The 17,724-nt window shown below is 38.7% G+C and overlaps 1 protein-coding gene across 1 annotated transcript in view; it reads left to right on the top strand.

The window, feature by feature from the left end:
• The window catches only part of glis1a (GLIS family zinc finger 1a), a 62,009-nt gene that overhangs the window by 24,660 nt on the left and 19,625 nt on the right, over positions 1-17,724 (top strand). Inside the window, exons 2-3 of the mRNA XM_085140517.1 lie at positions 4,240-5,361; positions 13,294-13,455. Of these exons, the coding sequence (XP_084996643.1) occupies positions 4,468-5,361; positions 13,294-13,455 (1,056 nt within the window). The 5' untranslated portion in view covers positions 4,240-4,467. The remainder of the gene's footprint in view (positions 1-4,239; positions 5,362-13,293; positions 13,456-17,724) is intronic.

Consider the following 17,724-nt stretch of genomic DNA (forward strand, 5'->3'; position numbering starts at 1 on the left):
TAAATCTTTGCCACATGAATCTGAAATTTTTGAGAAAAGCTGCTGCAAAGCATTTTTTTTAGCCACAGTAATCACAAAAGAAATTCCATAGGGAGTGACTAATTCCTCTGCCATGTTCGACAGCTGGTCACTAATGCCGTCTGTCTGCGGTCTGGTGCTCAGTAAGTTGTGCACAGAGGTTTTATCAGAGCTCTTTGACTAAAACGGCTTCCTGCTGTGTCTGGAAACATGATTGTTGAGAGCATCAAGTTTACATTCATCCAAAACAATGAGCTGAAAGAAACCGAAACACTTTGACACGCTCATCTTTGTTCTTAAACGCTTGCATAACACATATTGATTACTTCAGCTTTAAGGGCTGGGTGGGAGAGGGTAGTCTGACTGTTCTGTGCTTGGAGAACCTTTTTCCTCTGTCAAAAGTTCTCAGAGACAAACATATTAAGTCTTACTCATAAGACTCAACATGCTGAGTTCACATGCACCTGATGAAGTGATAACTCAAACTGTGTGCTGTTTTGACAGCATGTTTTCACAGTGCAAAACAATGAGATCCTGCGTATTTGTGTGTACTAAACTTTAGACTCTTATGTGTAAATAAAGTTGATCTGTAACAGGCTTTGTGGTGCAAACAATAGCACGTTAGATTTCTAGTCAATCACTTGAGATGCGATTCAAAGTTTGTGGGTTTAAGACCCACCGGTCGGGTTTTTGTTGTTTACAGATGTGGTTTGTACTGGGAAATATCATCTTTTGGTGTGGTATGATATCTTTAATCTGCACACGTTTTTTTTGTTTGTTTGTATTTTGTTTTAGGTTTTTTTTTAAGTAGTTGGTCGTCTGCTAATTAGAGGGTCAGAGGCTCGATTTCCTGGCTCCTCCAGTCTGCACGTCGAAGTGTCCTTGGGCAAGATGGTGATAAGAGTAGAAAAGCAAGAAATAAATAGTATTTACTTAGTAATGTCAGTGAACTCTAATTGCCACAACTTTGGATTATTTATGAAGATTTGGGAAACCTAATTCTGTTGTATGTGTTCGCATTTCTCAGTTTAATAAGGATATCTTTCCCACGTTTGAGTTGAACCAAGAGGCACTGAAAAAGTTTGTAATTCAAGACCCAAAGTGCTTATTGTTGAGACAAGTACACATTTGCTTGTCCTGAAATGCCACAGCTGTGTTTAGCTAACCACAGCGAGTGAGTCCTTAAAAGACGCCACATGAGATGAGGCTGCTATTTCATAGAGTTTGCTGGTTCAGTTGAGGCTTTGTGGGTCACTTTTCTTAGTATTGCCGTCTAACTCTTCTTTCTGGATCAAGACCAAAGTGGTTTGCAAACAGACAATGCTAAAAATGTCCTCTGTGTGCTATATTTACAGCTGTATTTATGGCATAGAGGATGTTTACACAAGTCCCGGTTTGACGCTAAAAAGGAGCAGTTAGATTACGAATGTGAACATCAAATCTTCATATTCATAAGCTCTTACAGCTAAAAGGATCTAGTTTGGAATTATCCCATTTCAAACATGCTAAACCACATCTGCTATCGTTAATCCCTTGCAACTCATCGACACACAGACACATCGCAGCCTCTCTAATTAAAAGTCAACCACAGTTCCCATGACATGACTATGGTGGGGGAACTCCAGCGATTTACAGGAAGAATCGTAAAACTGTAAACCAGACTATAACAGGAAACTATGGGCATTAACCTACACTTAGCGACTCCTTCGTCAGCTAATATAACTACAGAACTGAACTTACTCATCCTCTTAGCTGTGTTGGCCTGTGGCTCGTAAAATAACCATCAGCATAAAATCCTTTTGAATCTTTCCAATGACTAATTACACGTGGCAGCGATCCTACTGAAAATTAGATCATCGATATCTGGCAGATGGTAGAGAACTGTGGAAATCAAGTCAAGTCCAATAAACAGTCAAGGACTTCTGCACAGTAGAGCTACTGTATATGTGACAGGGGTGGGGGTGCTTGTGTTTGGCCCACCATTTTCCAGCCTCCCTGTATTGCATCAGTAGCAAGCGGTGAGATGCGGTCCATTACTCTTCCTCTGTTAACAAGCATCTGGACCAGGTTCCAGGCAATCGGCTGCCACACAGCAACTGGCTGTTTGCTGCAAGGGTGGCCTAAATGTAATGAATCAGCTCTGAGTGTCGCAGCAGCAAACACACACTCATTGCAGAATTACACTCTAAGATATTTGACTGAAGTCTGCTGACAAGGAACGCTGGACTGTGTTTGTTTTGGTTTTTACTCCATCCAAAACCTTCCCTTCTGGTCACTGTGGGTTATTTGTTGTTAATGATTGGACACAAAATGGAAATGAGGGAATAACATTGAGAGAATGAGACATTCAGCGTGGCAAGTTGTCACACCAGCTGAGTTACAATCAATCCTGACTCAGTTCAAGGTAAAATGTGCTAAGTGCTGTCTTTAAAAGGGCAAGTCCATCATTTTTACACATCAAAATCTGTTTATAGATTGTGTTTAAGGCCTTTTAGGGAGTTGGGGTAAATCTACTTGAGTCAACCTCTGTTTGATCTCCAAACAGTGCAGCGTTAGTTCAGGCAGGTCTCAAAGTCGAGCTCGGCTGCACTCCGGGCACAGCAGCTCATCTCATTACCAGCCCACATTAGCTGATGGCTCAGCTGATACCCTTCTACATAACCAATTGGTAAATCTTTTCAAGGGCACACTGCTTATTGTGCTTTAGCCTGTCCCATACTAGGTGCAGATCTGCCTCTTTTTAGACAGCTTCCACCCCAGTTCCTCCTTTTCATGGTGTATCTGACTTGATCAAAGTAAATCTGCTCTCATTGATGCCTGTTGGGTCTTGCCATTGCTCTCACCACCTTTTCCTTTCCACCCATGTTTGCATAAAGATTGAGAGGTCCTAGGCTAGAGCCGTGCTGCTCAATATAAATTACTATAAGTAAAAAACTTCTTGTGTTGATTAGTGTTTCAGACTGAAACAGGCTCACAAGTCCTCTTTAGCAGCATGAGTGGTACATCATCCTTTATCAACACAACACATGAATGTTTAATGAATTGTCAGTTCAAGGTGATACAAGTATTGTATTTTCATAAGAAACATTCATTAGACAATATGAGCGTTCCAGTTCTGTATTTTTTCTTTAAAAAAAAAAAACAGTCTTCTGCATGTTGTGTAGTGGTCAGAAATGAAACAGGTTTTTCTTTTAAAATGAAAGTAAAAAAACAAATCATTAAACCCAACAGCCAGGACACTAAACATCATAAAATCCAAGGACCTCCAGAGTGTTACAGACAGTTTTGGTGAAAATAATCCCCAGTTTGATCAAGATTTTCTTAGTTTTGTGAGTCCTTAAGTTTAGAGTAATGCTTCTCATGAGAGAAGCATCTTTGGAAATTTGTTGTGAAGGAAACTCTGCTGAGGCAATGGCCGAGCGATGAACCAGTGTTTGATGGGTGAATGCCATGGTAGATGTGGTGAGGCTTGAGTGTAAGAGATGGAATATCTCTTTTCAAATGCACAGATCATCACACGTGTCTTTTTGCAGCTTTTCCATTTTATGCTGCATCGTACGTTAATCTTTTAAATTTCAGGCTATTATATTTTATTTTTTGCTCTACAACATTTATCTGTCTGGTTCACAGCCCTTTTGACTATAGATTTCTGTATAGTAGGCCTTTTTTATGTCAGCGCTGCCCTTGAGAAGTAAATACCCACCCACCTGTTGTTTTAGCGCTCTGTCTGCAAAAGACAGCCAGTCAGAAGACAGATAAGTTAAGGGCAGATAGGCTAGAACAACTTGTTTCAGACACTAGATGAACAAAGGGGCTGCACCAAGGCCCAGGATAAGATAAATAAGGATTATTATTGAAATGTGACTTATGCAAATCTTTTCTGCTAGATTCCAATATTAAAATTATGGAGCTGCAAAAAGCATCATACTGTAGGTCAGCTTTAACTCTAGCTTCAGCAGTAGCTTTTGCAGCTAACTGACCTTGTTTATTTTCAAGACTTGTGTCATAGTTAGGCAAGAAAACTAGGGTACATCTACTTGAATGCAATTCTTCAGGTTTTAAACTGTTTTTTCGATCATAAAAGATTCAAGTACTTTTCATAAGTCTGAGAATTGTTTCAAAAAGTGTTTTGTATTTGCGATTTGTATGTTGGTTTTGTTTTAGTTAAATTTATGTATTTTTTATGATGACTCATTTGGGTTTGGTTTTTGTCTCCCACAGTGCTGGAGTGATGACTGACCACGCAACACTTTGGAACAAATGACTGAAGTCTACACATTCAGAAGGTGCCAGCAGTTGCACATGAATCTAATTTGATTACCTTTGAATGCGAAAAGATGCTGCAGAGGGTTTTATCTACAATGGGGTCTTAAAATTGCTCCAAGATAATCGACTTCAACGATTTTACTGACAGGATCTCTTGGTGGGAGTCTGTGAGTGGGGGCTGGCATGTGGCCCCCTGATCTCGGGCCTCCAGATGTGACTCTTCCTGGATTTGGGAGTGTGTTTGAGGATACTGAGGATCTTCAGGCACCAATGTCTTCTGGTGGCTTCTGCCAGCCGTCGATCCATTCGGGAGGCCTGTGCTGTCTTCCCAGGACCTCACTATCGCTCTCCTCGCTTGGGCGTGACCTCACCTCCCTGCTCAACTGTAAGACAGCCGGATCCCACATAGAAAAGACTGTGGAGGACTTTGCAACCACAGCTCACACAGACACCCAAAACAGCACTCAGAGGTTTAGCTGCTACCCTCAGCCTTCCTTCCCAATTTCCTACATGCTCACCAGCTGTGCCACATCTTCATCTTTCGCCTCGCCACCTTCCTCACTGTCTTCTGCCTCCTCATCTCTACTTTTTGCATCTTGCTTGCCTCTTTCTGATGCCAACAATAAATTGTCTCAACAACAACAAAAGCCACAGGAGGAATATTGCTCCGTAAAACAAGAACCTGCAGATGATTTCTTGCCATGTAAGAGGGAACGGTTTCAAATTAGCAACCAGCAGGGGGAGCTGTACCATTTAAATCAGGCTTTTCAAGGATACAGCAATCAGGACAGCACACAGTCCTCTCTTCAGTCCCCCATGATTAACGTACCTGTGGGACAGGACCCCACGCTTGACCAGCAGGAGCAACCGTGTCATTGGATCGACTGCAGTGCCACTTATAGCACCCAGGAGGAGCTAGTGAGGCACATCGAGAAAGTGCACATCGACCAGAGAAAAGGGGAGGAGTTTGCATGTTTCTGGACTGGCTGCGTGCGACGCCACAAACCGTTCAATGCTCGCTACAAGCTGCTTATCCACATGAGGGTCCATTCTGGAGAAAAACCCAACAAATGCATGGTGAGTTTGCTTTAGTTGACAGTTAAATGACAGAATAAATGGCTAACCGAGTCGGAATGGACCGTTTAAAAATAAATAAATAAATAAATAAATAAAAATAATAATAATCTGAGGTTACTGAGAGAAGACACAAACTACTTCTCAAACTGCAAAACAGAAATCTCTTGGAAGAGTTTTCCCCGTTAAGGAATTTATACAACAGTAGTTTATTAGAACAATGCGGCAACTATTTAATTTAGCAATAACAGTAATATTCTTAGTAGTACCTTGTTCAATGGAAGGGGTTTTAAGCATCAAAACATAAAACCAGCACTTTGTGTCCATTAATGCTTTAAAAGGGACCTGTTATACTTATTTCTAACTTCATGTTTTCTAGTAGACCCACTTGACATGATTCCCAGGTCAAAATAACCATTCTTTGTCATCCTTTATCCGAAACGAGTCTTTTAGTTCTCTTTCCCTTCCCTTCCTTTAAGCTAACTTTCTTCTGATTTGATACCCCTCATAAAAAGATATTTTGAACAGCAGGTGGGTGGGGCTTGTGTGTCTGAGACAGCCATATAAGGCAGCGGTCCCCAACCCCCGGGCCTCTGACCGGTACCGGTCCGTGAGTTGTTTGGTACCGGGCCGCAAGAGTTGAGGCTCAGGTGTGAAATGTATAGTTTTCAGGGTTTTTTATCGGTTTTCGGCATTATTTTGTTATCGTTTTTATTGTTTACTCGGTTTTCCTTGGTCTTTTCACGTGTGTTATGAATAAATTTACTTTTTTTCGGTACCGGTACTAGTTTTATTGTGTTGTATTTATCCGCGACACCTTAAAGGCCGGTCCATGAAAATATTGTCGGGCATAAACCGGTCCGTGGCGCAAAAAAGGTTGGGGACTGCTGATATAAGGAATATCTGCTCTGCTCATACAGAATCAGGTGCAGATGGAAACTGAAGCCAAGCGTTTGTAGCCATCTGAAATTAATGAGGATTGTACATACACTAATCTCATTATGTGAAACTTAATGAGCATCCACTATTATAACATAGACATATATATTACCTAAGGAAATGAAGAAAAGCATAATGGGTCCCCCTAAATGTGTGGCTGTGATAAAGTACTGGCATGCACAGCCAGATGCATCTTTACTTCTATATCAAAATCATCATCGTACCAGAAGGCTGTTTTCTCCTGATTCCCCTGGTATATAACGAGAATGTTGGGACCTGTTGATCAAGGAAGGGAACATGATGCAGGACACAAGAGGATCACTTGATAACTGTGAACAAACTCAAATGATAGCTGCTTTATTCTCACCTCAGAATTAATGGACGTAGAGGCACCGTATTTTTTGGGCTATAAGGCGCACTAAAAATCGACAGTGAGCCTTATGCACCTTCTGTATGAATTCTGTTTGCTTACTGACCTTGAACCAACTTTATGTGGTACACGGCACTCAAGAATCTGTCAAAAAATGTTTTAGTACGACTTTGGTAAGCTACGAAACTGCACCGCTTGATGGATTGTCAGAGAATTACGGCTACTGTAGTCAGGAGCTTCGCGTAATCCGGGTCAGGCCCTAAAGTCAAATAAACACTGCGGCATCACTGAGAGTTAGAAACGGTCTAAATTCTTTTATCTTTAATAAAATGATCAGTGTTGCTGCTTTACCAGGTGTGACAATAAAGTTTAACATCCGGGCATCCATGAAAACAGAATTTATGAAATTTAACAGAGTTAGAAGTTAGCAGGAAGTTAGCTTGCTAGTTTCTACCTAAGGATGATATACCATGTTCTGTATGGGATTTCTGAATAAATTAAAATGTACAGCTCTGCTATCACTTCCAACATAAATAAAGAAGAAGAAAACTAAACAGCAGTGACCTTTGTAGGGTTACTGAAGTTGGACTAGCATGGTATATAATGATGTGCTACGTGATTGCTAGCGACACAGCTATGTTAGCATAACATAAACACAGTGAAGCTGGAGGATGAACGCTAACTTTTTTCCACTCAAAAGTTAACGTGAGGGTTCCTGATGGTTAGGGACAAATGCAAACGCATGGCAGGGTGCTGTAAAATATAAGGTATATATAAATATTAATATACTGTGACAACATGGGAATAGAGTAGCTGCGAGAGAATTCAACATTAATGAATCAATGGAACGAGTTGAGTAAAGTTTGACTTATCTGACTGTTTTGTTTGCTTAATGCGCCTTATAATCCAGTGCGCCGTATGTATGAAAAAAGACTCGTTCATCGTCCGTGCGCCTTATGGTCCGAAAAAATACAGTACTAGAAAACCGAGAGGTTAAAGGCTGTTTTGTGTCCGATCCAGTCTGCACACGCATCCCTGTTGGTTAATGTCTAGTTAAGCTGGCTGCTACAGTGTATGTGTTTTTTGTGAGAATGAACGTTTTTTGTTTGTTTGTTTATTCCCTTCACTTGGAGAGATTTATCCAGCACATGCCAAATCTTAGAATAGTCAGTCAAAACATACAGTATCTCATCCTTTCCAGCATCGCATGGGCCAGGGCCACTTGGAGCTTTAACTGGGTTTGAAAGGCATTAATGAGCTCACAGTCTTCTACTGATTTCTGCCAGACTGATGAACCATCTGTTAGACAGAGAAATGATTTAAACCTTTTCCTCTCGTCACAACAGGTTTCCCTGACTCATGAATGCCAGAGGAGGAATGAATGAATGTATGAATGGAGGATGTGTCTAAGCATACAAAAACCGCTGATCAGCCGGAGCCTTTTCTGACAGATGCATTTAATTTATTTCCTAGCATAGACATTATGCATTGTCCTTAGATCAGCAGCTAAATGATTGTTTCTTATGGAAAGTATGTTCCTAAAGACAAAAAGATGGTTTTTCATATTTGTGGCCATTGTGTGCAGTTTTTGAATACTACAAGTCCCCAGGAATATTACTTATGCAGTTTCAGAAATGCAGCACAAGAGTAGAAGAAAACCACAGTAAAATGTGTATGCATCTATTATATATATATATATATATATATATATATATATATATATATATATATATATATATATATATATATATATATATATATATTTTCCTATCACATTATGTGTAACTTAATCTGATTTTCCCTTTTTCATTTATAGAATTAAAAGGTTGATTACCTGATTATTTCACAGTGGAAAGTGACTTGGTGGGGGTCTTGAGACAGGGAGGTTCTGGGGGTGGGGGGTGGGGGTGGGGGGGCTGCCTTGACTGCTTGCCCCACAGCCCAGACCCAGATAAGCAGCAGGAAGTGGATGGATGCAGAATCTTTCCTTTGTTTTGTTCATTGCACAAACAAAAACCACCCACTGGGTTTGCTTCTATAGCTCACTAGTTTCAGCAGATAAAACTTTAAATGTCAATAAATAATTTAAAAAAGAGGCTCATATATTTGAGCCATAAATTTAACCCAGGCCACTGAGATAAAGACAGATCTACAACCACGCTGGTGTGAAAACACGGCCCTTTCTACATTTACCATCACAACAGTGGCCTTTGAGCCCCAGCGATGCGTCATCCTCCATCACTTCTGTCATGAGTCACTTCATGAAGCTCAATAATTCATGACCTGAATACATCTGCCCCATTATGACCTGCTGTTTGGTTCCAAGTCCCCATCCCTGAGCAGCTCTCTCCGTTATTCCCTGCTGTCATCAGCCTAAGGATTAGTAATTCATTCAGAAGTTCTCACTCTGGGATACGCTTCCTTCATAAGTGAATTAGTTCATTATAGTGATCCAGCCTGCTGCCAACTAATAAATATTAAATCAACATAAACACAAAAAATTACTCATTAGTCACACTAGAACTACGTGAATAACGTCATTTCATTTTCATAAAGTTCTTATGCCAGAAGATGTGAATTAAGTCATTCCCGGTGCTGCAGTGGAAAATGAATATATCTCACATGAATGCAGTCAGTGTTTGTTAATGAATTCAGCTTTATTTACCAGCTCGTAATGTCAAGCCCCAGATTGGACAGGTGTTACTCAGGCTGTAAACACGAGTTCTCAAAGCACTTCTAAACCCACTGTGTGAGAGTCATCATGTGTAATTTATGATGCTTCAATAAAATACACATGTATGTACATTTATGATCTGTCTGTCATATAACCATGAAAAGACCAAAACCAGTGACACTCGAATGACGAGCATTGTCTGAAAAATTTATATTATCAGCTGTAAAGGCAGAATAAAATGTCTTCCCATCAAAATATTTTTAGCAGGACTATTAAGACTCAAGAGAGTACCAAATGTGTAATTATAAATAATAAGTATTAGTCAATGGTTCTTTTACTCGTCATTATATCACATCTGTAGTATAAACTGCAGGGCTTGTTTTTTTTTCTTTTATGAAACTTTACCCATTAGCTAGTTTTGTTTGTTTGTTTGTTTGTTTGTTTGTTTTTAGTTATTAGATATCTATCAGCCAATCATGGCAACCCAAGACATGGATGAAGACATTCTCGACACAACCTGCTGAAGTTTAAACCGGGCATCAAACGGTGGCATGATTGTTAGTACCAGATGGTCGGGTCTGAGTACCCGCACAACCACCTGCGGTTTACAGAGAATGGTTTATAAATGAAATAATTCCATCAGTAGCAGTTCTCTGGGCATAAATGCCTTGTTGATCTAATAGAAGACGGCAGTAACTCCAATAACAACTCTTTACAATCAGTGAAGCAGAAGAACATCATCTGCCAATCCTGTTACCTAATAACAGGAAACTGAATATACAAGTTGCATGGCCTCAGCAAAATTGGACTGTAGAATATCGGAGAAAACATCACCTGGTGTGCCGAGTATTGATTTCTGATGTAAAATTTGGGTTGTAGGGTTAGGATTTGGTGCAAACAGCACCTAGTTTAATCTGCACCACTAAGAATTACAGTAAGATGCCTCTGAAGGCAAAAGAGGGTCAAACCCAGTACTGACAAGGTGCACCTAATATAGTGTGGAGTGATCGTCTTTTCATTCCTGATAACATAGTTTTAAATTATAAGTGTGTGTGTCTGTATGTGCGAACATTGGCAGGGTTGTGTGTATTAGTAAAATAAGAAGAAAAAATGTTTTGAAAAAGTAAGTGCTTAACAAGGGGAATCAAAATTAATAATGGAAAAGATATTAAGTCTTGAAAATGTAGAGTAAATTACATTTGCATTAAATTTCAGAACATTTTTTCTCAGATAACTCAGACTAATGTTGTGAGGTTTGACTTCACAGCTGCACATTGTTGAAATGTTACAGCTTCACTTTCTCAGGGCTTCATCTGTGTTCTTGTGTGACTCAGTGTTTGAATGCTTCAGTTGTCCGTCTGTATTTTTGTGGCGAGGTGTTTTCAAAGCTTGGATTAATTAATCAAGATGATGTAGTGTGTTTTTTATGTACAGGCTTATTAAACCTAATGAGGTGAGTGACATTTATAGACTCATTAGTGATGGCTAATAAATGTGTGGAATAAATTCTGGATATTAAAAAAAAATGTAAAAGAATTACTTTATTCAAGCCTTCAGTGCTAAACTAGAACTGAGTGTAAAGACCAATTTTCTGAAGATTTTATCAAAAGTTATAAGAAATAAATATAATATTTGTATTGAATCTCTAAAATATCTATAGATTATAAGGGGATTATTTTCTTTTAAATGCAAATTTAAGTGTCACACACACGATGATTGGTCTTCATTTTTTTCTTTGTCATTTTGAAGAGAAAACAGTTAAATCTATAGAGTAAATTGTGTCATGGTAATAAAAAATTATTTTACTTTGATTCAAAACCTTTTTCTAAATATAAAAAATACTGACAAATGAAAATGGTCTAAATCAGGGGTCCCCAATCCCAGTCCACAAGGGCCAGTGTCCCTGCAGGTTTTAGATCTCACCCTGGGTCAACACACTTGAATCAAATGGTTAGTTCATTACCAGGCCTCTGGAGAACTTCAAGACATGTTGAGAAGGTAATTTAGCCATTTAAATCAGCTGTGATGGATCAAGGACACATCTAAAACCTGCAGGGACACCGGCTCTCGTGGACTAGGATTGGGGACCCCTGGTCTATATGTAAATCTTCTGCGTGTGTCTATGCCAGCAGTGTCTAACTCAGGCCTCAAGGGCCGGTGTCCTGCAGGTTTTAGATGTGACCTTGATCCAACACAGCAGATTTAAATGGCTAAATTACCTCCTCAACATGCCTTGAAGTTCTCCAGAGGCCTGGTAATGAACTAACCATTTGTTTCAAGTGTGTTGATCCAGGGTGATATCTAAAACCTGCAGCACACCGGCCCTTGAGGCCTGGACTTGGACACCCCTGGTCTATGCTGTCTCTGACTTCCTTTTTAAATATTTCCATATATTTGGCGTTCTGACATAAAGATACAATATGAAACACTGATCAGTAGAAATTGGAATTTCTGTAAAGATATAAACCATAGGCGGTATGTCAGGCAGTATGTAAGCATGCTGAGGCTCATTGAAACAGTACCTACCGCAGTCGGTGCATGCGTGTGTGTTTGTGTGGTTTTAGCTACGTTTTTTTCTCTGAGTGGAGAACAGCCATTACCTGAAGTTTATGATATAAATACTGGTACATTGCCTCTGTTTTAGTTTTTTCTGTAGGGACATTAAGTAGTATGTACAAATATAATTTTATTAACGTAGTTACAACTTAAGCATTTTAAAGAAACATTTAATGATTTCTTAGTTTATGTTGTAGTTTTGTTATTTTGTTTTGAGTCCCTAAAGAGATGTCAGAATGATTTTTTTTTTTAAATTCTCATGTAGTTGTTAGTCTACCGTCACAGATTTGAATCAGTATATCTTAAAATCTTTCAAGAACTAGACACTGATTTCTTGTGCAAATGCAATAAACTGATGGCAAACTGCACTTAAAAGCCCCCAAACTTTTCAAATAAAGTGACAGAAATTGTCCAGTTATGAACAATCTTTTTCTCAAATTTTTAAATAAACTGTTATGTTCTCAAAGTGCTGAAGCTTTATTTTGGCTCACTGAATGCACTATCACAAAAAAGTGGGTCACATCGGGGCTTTTGAAACCCGTTACTTTTATATGAAGCACATTATACCTGTGTTCATGGCCAGTATGAACAGGAGAAACGAGTATCGGGTCAGCGGAGTGAGTCGGGACTGCTTGTCACTGGATTAAAGCGGTGGCGGTAGCTTTTAGGCGATATGACATTCAACTCTTTAAGGTGACAGTATCTAGGATTTGAATTTCAAGCCCTCTTTTTAGGTTGTTACACAACTATTATCAGCAGTGTGCACAACACTATCAAGTTCTTTCATCTACTGCTTTTGTAGTGCATCTGAGTACAGTTAAAATATATAAATGGAAAAAACCATCCTTTAACTCCTCTTTAATCTTTAATTATGAAAGAAGCAGACTAATGACAATATATTAGTAAACACTGATACTGCTGAACCAATTTTAAATATTTTTACTCCATTACCTGTTACCTGCTGGATCTTCTTTGTCATGGTTTCACTAAGCAACTTGTTGAGTGAATGTAGACTTGCTTAGTAGTCTTTATAAAAAGCAGTAGGTTCTGTTTAAATATCACACGGTCTCCTTCTAATACAGGAGCCTCAGGAGAGGAATGGGTTAATGCATCGTCCTGTTACGAACATTCTTTTTAATATTTGGAAAACATAGGATGCACATATTCACCGTGTATGGTTCTCCACTAACTGATGTACCCTGATGTAACTGATGATACACTTGCATGTATTAAATGCAATACATTTGCAAAAATGTCTAAACACATGGTTTCATTTTATCATTGTTGAGTGTACGCTGATGGGCAAGGTGCCACTTTTACTAATTTTTAAAGATAATCTAGGCACATTTTCTTAAATATTTTTCTATATAAAATCTTCTGCTTTTCTATTTGTTAGTTTGAGGGCTGCTCCAAGGCGTTCTCCCGTCTGGAGAACCTGAAGATCCACCTGAGGAGCCACACGGGGGAGAAACCTTACATTTGCCAGCACCCCGGCTGCCTCAAGGCTTTCAGCAACTCCAGTGATCGTGCTAAACACCAGCGCACACATCTGGACACGGTCAGTGGGCTCCTTCCATTTAGGATGTGCTCTATTATAGTGCACATTCTCCTAATTTGAGCTTTCTGTCAGTTTGTAGTATTACAGTGGACTCAATAGCTGGTTGCTCTTTGCTTCTCCAAGCAAACGTCACCCTAACAGTAGGTCACAAAGAGGTCAAGGTCATGTAAACACGCTATATACAAGTACAAAAGGAATCTGAAGATAACATGAAGAATTATTCTGGCTTTGGTCAGAGACAGTGAACTCATCATACATGCATGTAACCTCTTTCAGCCTGGTTGAACTGCTGTATGTTGGAAATAGCGCCATTTTTAAAATGGAGACAAAAAAACTAGCTTTTCTTGACATTGTTTGTCTACTATATTTACTCTTGTAATTAAAGACACTCACTGGTGTTAATGCCAATTCTTTTGCTGTATTTTGCCTTTGCCCTAATTGCATTTTGTGTAAATGCACTAAGGCTGGTAATTCAAACAATGGAGGATCCCCATACCACAGCAACAACTTTATTACTCTTTAATGAGAGCACACACAGCAAAACTGTAGATTTCTACACTTTTTTTTTTTGTCAACATAGTATTTCTAAACTAATGCAGTTTAATAAGTTTAACACAGCTTGGGAAATGGTCACAATCTCTAGAAGTACAATAGAAATATCCTTTATTGTCCCTCATTGGGGAAATTCAGGTAAACAAGCTTCTTGCTAATGTGGCGTAGGAAAATGAATTCGGCTCTAATCAGCTCTAATCTAGTGCACTGTGTTTCTGGACATGATTTTTATTTTGTAGTGGGTCATAGTGGAAGTAGTAATTACAACCAGAGATGCAAGTTTGAGTCATACATGTTTCCTTTTTTAGTATTTTTAACTATGTTGTTAGTTAAAAATAAATTACCTGATTGGGTTTAGATATTTAAAACTTCTGGGTTAAGTTTATAGAAAAAAAAATTCAAAATCATGGTTTGGGTTACAATGTTGCCACTTATGTTAGAGCTCTGTTACTTGGGTTGGCACGGCGACATGTACCTGATTTGTCTGGACAACATAAGTGACATAAACTTTCTTTTTTGTAATCCTGAATTTCAAGTAATCCTGAAAAACAGACTGTGTTTTTGTGACTTTTGTGATGACAGTACCCCCACCAAACTTCAGCAGTTGTTTTAAATACAAAGGTACAGTGTACAGGTTAGGGTTAAGGAGAAAAAAGTTTCACCTAATCGCCGACCACAATATTATAATTCCGTTTGCCACATGAAAACTTTAGGCAAGGCAAGTTTATTTATATAGCACAAGTTGGTCTTTTTTAGACATGTGCTGAAAAATGAATGAACATTAAATTGACTTTTTAAACTTTCATACCAACACAGGTGTGCTTAAAACTCGTTAATTATTTTACAGTACTGCATTTATTCAGGATTTTATATTTGCTTTGTTGTAGATGTAATGCTATGTTAACAGAGGCAGCAGACAGCTGAAAACAGTGGCTGAGACCTCAGAGGGTTAAAGTGCAGCAGACTGCCTCTCCCTCAGCTTTCTATGGGACCTTCTGGGAATGACTCGGGAAGATAAACTGCTCGTGCGTGTGAGCCAATTTTAAGTTGCTGTGCAGTCTGCTTGTGTCAGATCAGTTTATACAAAACTGGGAAAAAATAGAATCCATTCAACCGTGAAGACAGCGTGAATTTCCATGAATTTTCATACACACCATCTACAGTAACGACGTTAAATTCATCAGAGGACTCAAACTAGTGGGAGTGAGTGTCCCCTGTGCTCTTGATGACCATAAATTAAGGTTACAACTGCAAAATAAGTTATGAAATCCACAGCTGATGGAGCCTGAGAAAGAATAGAAATAGGCCTTTTCTCGTAATCCACTCTTGTGTGCCAGGTATCAAGTGTCGTGCCAGCATTGTCACTCTTTCCATGAAGGTGTTGTCATGCTCAGGGGATGGGATAAATGCTGCATTAGTGTGATATTTATCTACTTTAATATATATATTTTTTATATATACCAGAAAACAAAGGTGCTAATGAGAGACTTGCCCTCTGCTCTATACTCAGCTTAAGTTAATTTCTTCTTCTTTGAAGAAGAAGAAGAAGAAATTAACTTAAGCTGAGTATAGAGCAGAGGGCAAGTCTCTCATTAGCACCTTTGTTTTCTGTAGTGACTAACTGAAGCTAATTAAGAGGGAGGGGAGAAGGGCTGTGATGAACAGTCAAAACTTTATCTCAAAGTGCTGCTGGTCACCCAGGCAGTTTCTCAAGTGACTGATTAATCACTGTGTTCAGGAAAGTATTTATCCCTGCTGGATTCACAGAAAAGGGTAAAACATTTTGGTTTGTTACGTAATAAGTTTGCTTGACTATATTTTAGGGAAAAAACATTAGTTATTAAACCATTACACTTATTTTTATCGGCTGAAATGATTAGTTACATTTTTTAGACCAAAGTGTTTGTTGGCAACACATGGAAAATGTTATGAAGTGTTTTTATAATAATGATGTAAAAATCAGCTGGATCAAGTCTTTCACTGTTATTTCTGATAAAACCTCCGTCCCTTGGGTAAAATGTTATTGGAGGACATTTACTTGTATTATTAGATTGCTGAAGTACTGTTTTTAAATAAATAGGATTTAATAATATGATGAGGTCTTTTCATAAGTGCTTTATTTTTTTTATTTGAAAGCATCTCATTTAAAATATTGTAGAAAAAAGTACTGAATTTTAAAAAAATTTCAAATAATTTTTAGAATAACTTTAAATATAAAGTAAGAGTGCTTTGCTACATTTTGGATGAATCTTGTAGATGAACCTGTCATAACTTTTATGTTTAAACAACATTTTAGTGTCAAATGTTATTCAAAATAATTTAATATTTGGAAATCCCTGGAAATCTCTGTTCACCTCCAAGCCTTTGATGCTTTTTTGAGCAAACCTGGTAACAAATAACAAAACAAAACAAAGCAGTCAGTTACATCACCTTCTTGGCAGATGCTATTTACCTAAAAATAACTGAGTGAAATTGACTTTCCCTTTCGAGCCTCTGGGTTAGATACACTTTCGTAGTATGGGGTTAAATCCACTTTTGTTTTCAGAACTGACTTATCTCTTCATTGCTTGGATTCAACACTATGCTGCACAGTTGCTGCACATTTGTTGGCTGCACATCCATGATGCCAAACTGCCGTTCCACCACATCCGAAATGTGCTCTATGGGAGTGAAACTGATGACTGTAAATGTCATTTGAGCATCGTAAACTCATTTTTATGTTCGGAAATCAGTTCGAGAATATTTGAGCTTTACGAAGCTGCTGGAAGCAGCCATCAGAAGATGGGTACACTACAGCAATGCTCAGGTACCTCGTGATGTTTAAATGATCTTCAGCTGGTACTAAGGGAAAATATCCCCTACACCATTACACCACCAGCAGTCTGAACAGCTGAAACAAGGGAGGATAGATCCGTGCTTTCATGTTGTTGATACCAAATTCTGACCCTACCATCCAAATGTTAGAGCAGAAATCCAGTCTTCTATTGTTCTATTGTGGCATTCAGTGTGGTCTTCTGCTGCTGTATCCCATCTGATTCGAGGTTCAACGTGCTGTTCATTCAGGTTATTTGAGTTGTTGTCAGGTTAAAGAATCCGGCTATTCTCCTCTGACCACTGACATCAAGCAGGTATTTTTAATTTTGTCTCTCTGTAAACCCTACAGATGACTGCGTGGAAAAATTCCCAGTAGATCAGCAGTTTCCTAAAATCTCAGACCAGCCTGTCTGGAACCAAAATGATGCTGTGTTCAAAGATGTTTAAATTACCTTTCTCCCTCATTTTGATGCACAGTTTGAGCTTCAGCAGGTTGTCTTGGCGATGTCTACATGCCTCAGTAAGCCTAGTTGCTGCCATGTGATTGGCTGATTAGATTAATGCGTTAATGAGCAAATAAACAGGTGTATCTAAAAAAAAAAAAAGTGGCGAGTGAATCTATAGTATCATTGCTCATGTCTGTCTGGGTGAATTGACTTGAAACATTTATACAAAATACACAATAAATTATGTTTAAAAAATGCTGCAGTGCATGAGACCATACACTTTAAAAACACAGGACTACACATAATTGCTCTGAATATTAAGATAAATAATATTTGCTCAGTAATATAAGGTGTGAGGTGCTCCTGTAGCTCTCTGCTTTACAGTCTGAATTCTTTGGGATTGTGAAACTGCATACCTGCTGTGGATTTACCCTACAGACCACAGTTATTTTTACTC

Source organism: Neolamprologus multifasciatus, chromosome 18 (assembly GCF_963576455.1).
Source record: "Neolamprologus multifasciatus chromosome 18, fNeoMul1.2, whole genome shotgun sequence".
NCBI lineage: Eukaryota > Metazoa > Chordata > Actinopteri > Cichliformes > Cichlidae > Neolamprologus > Neolamprologus multifasciatus.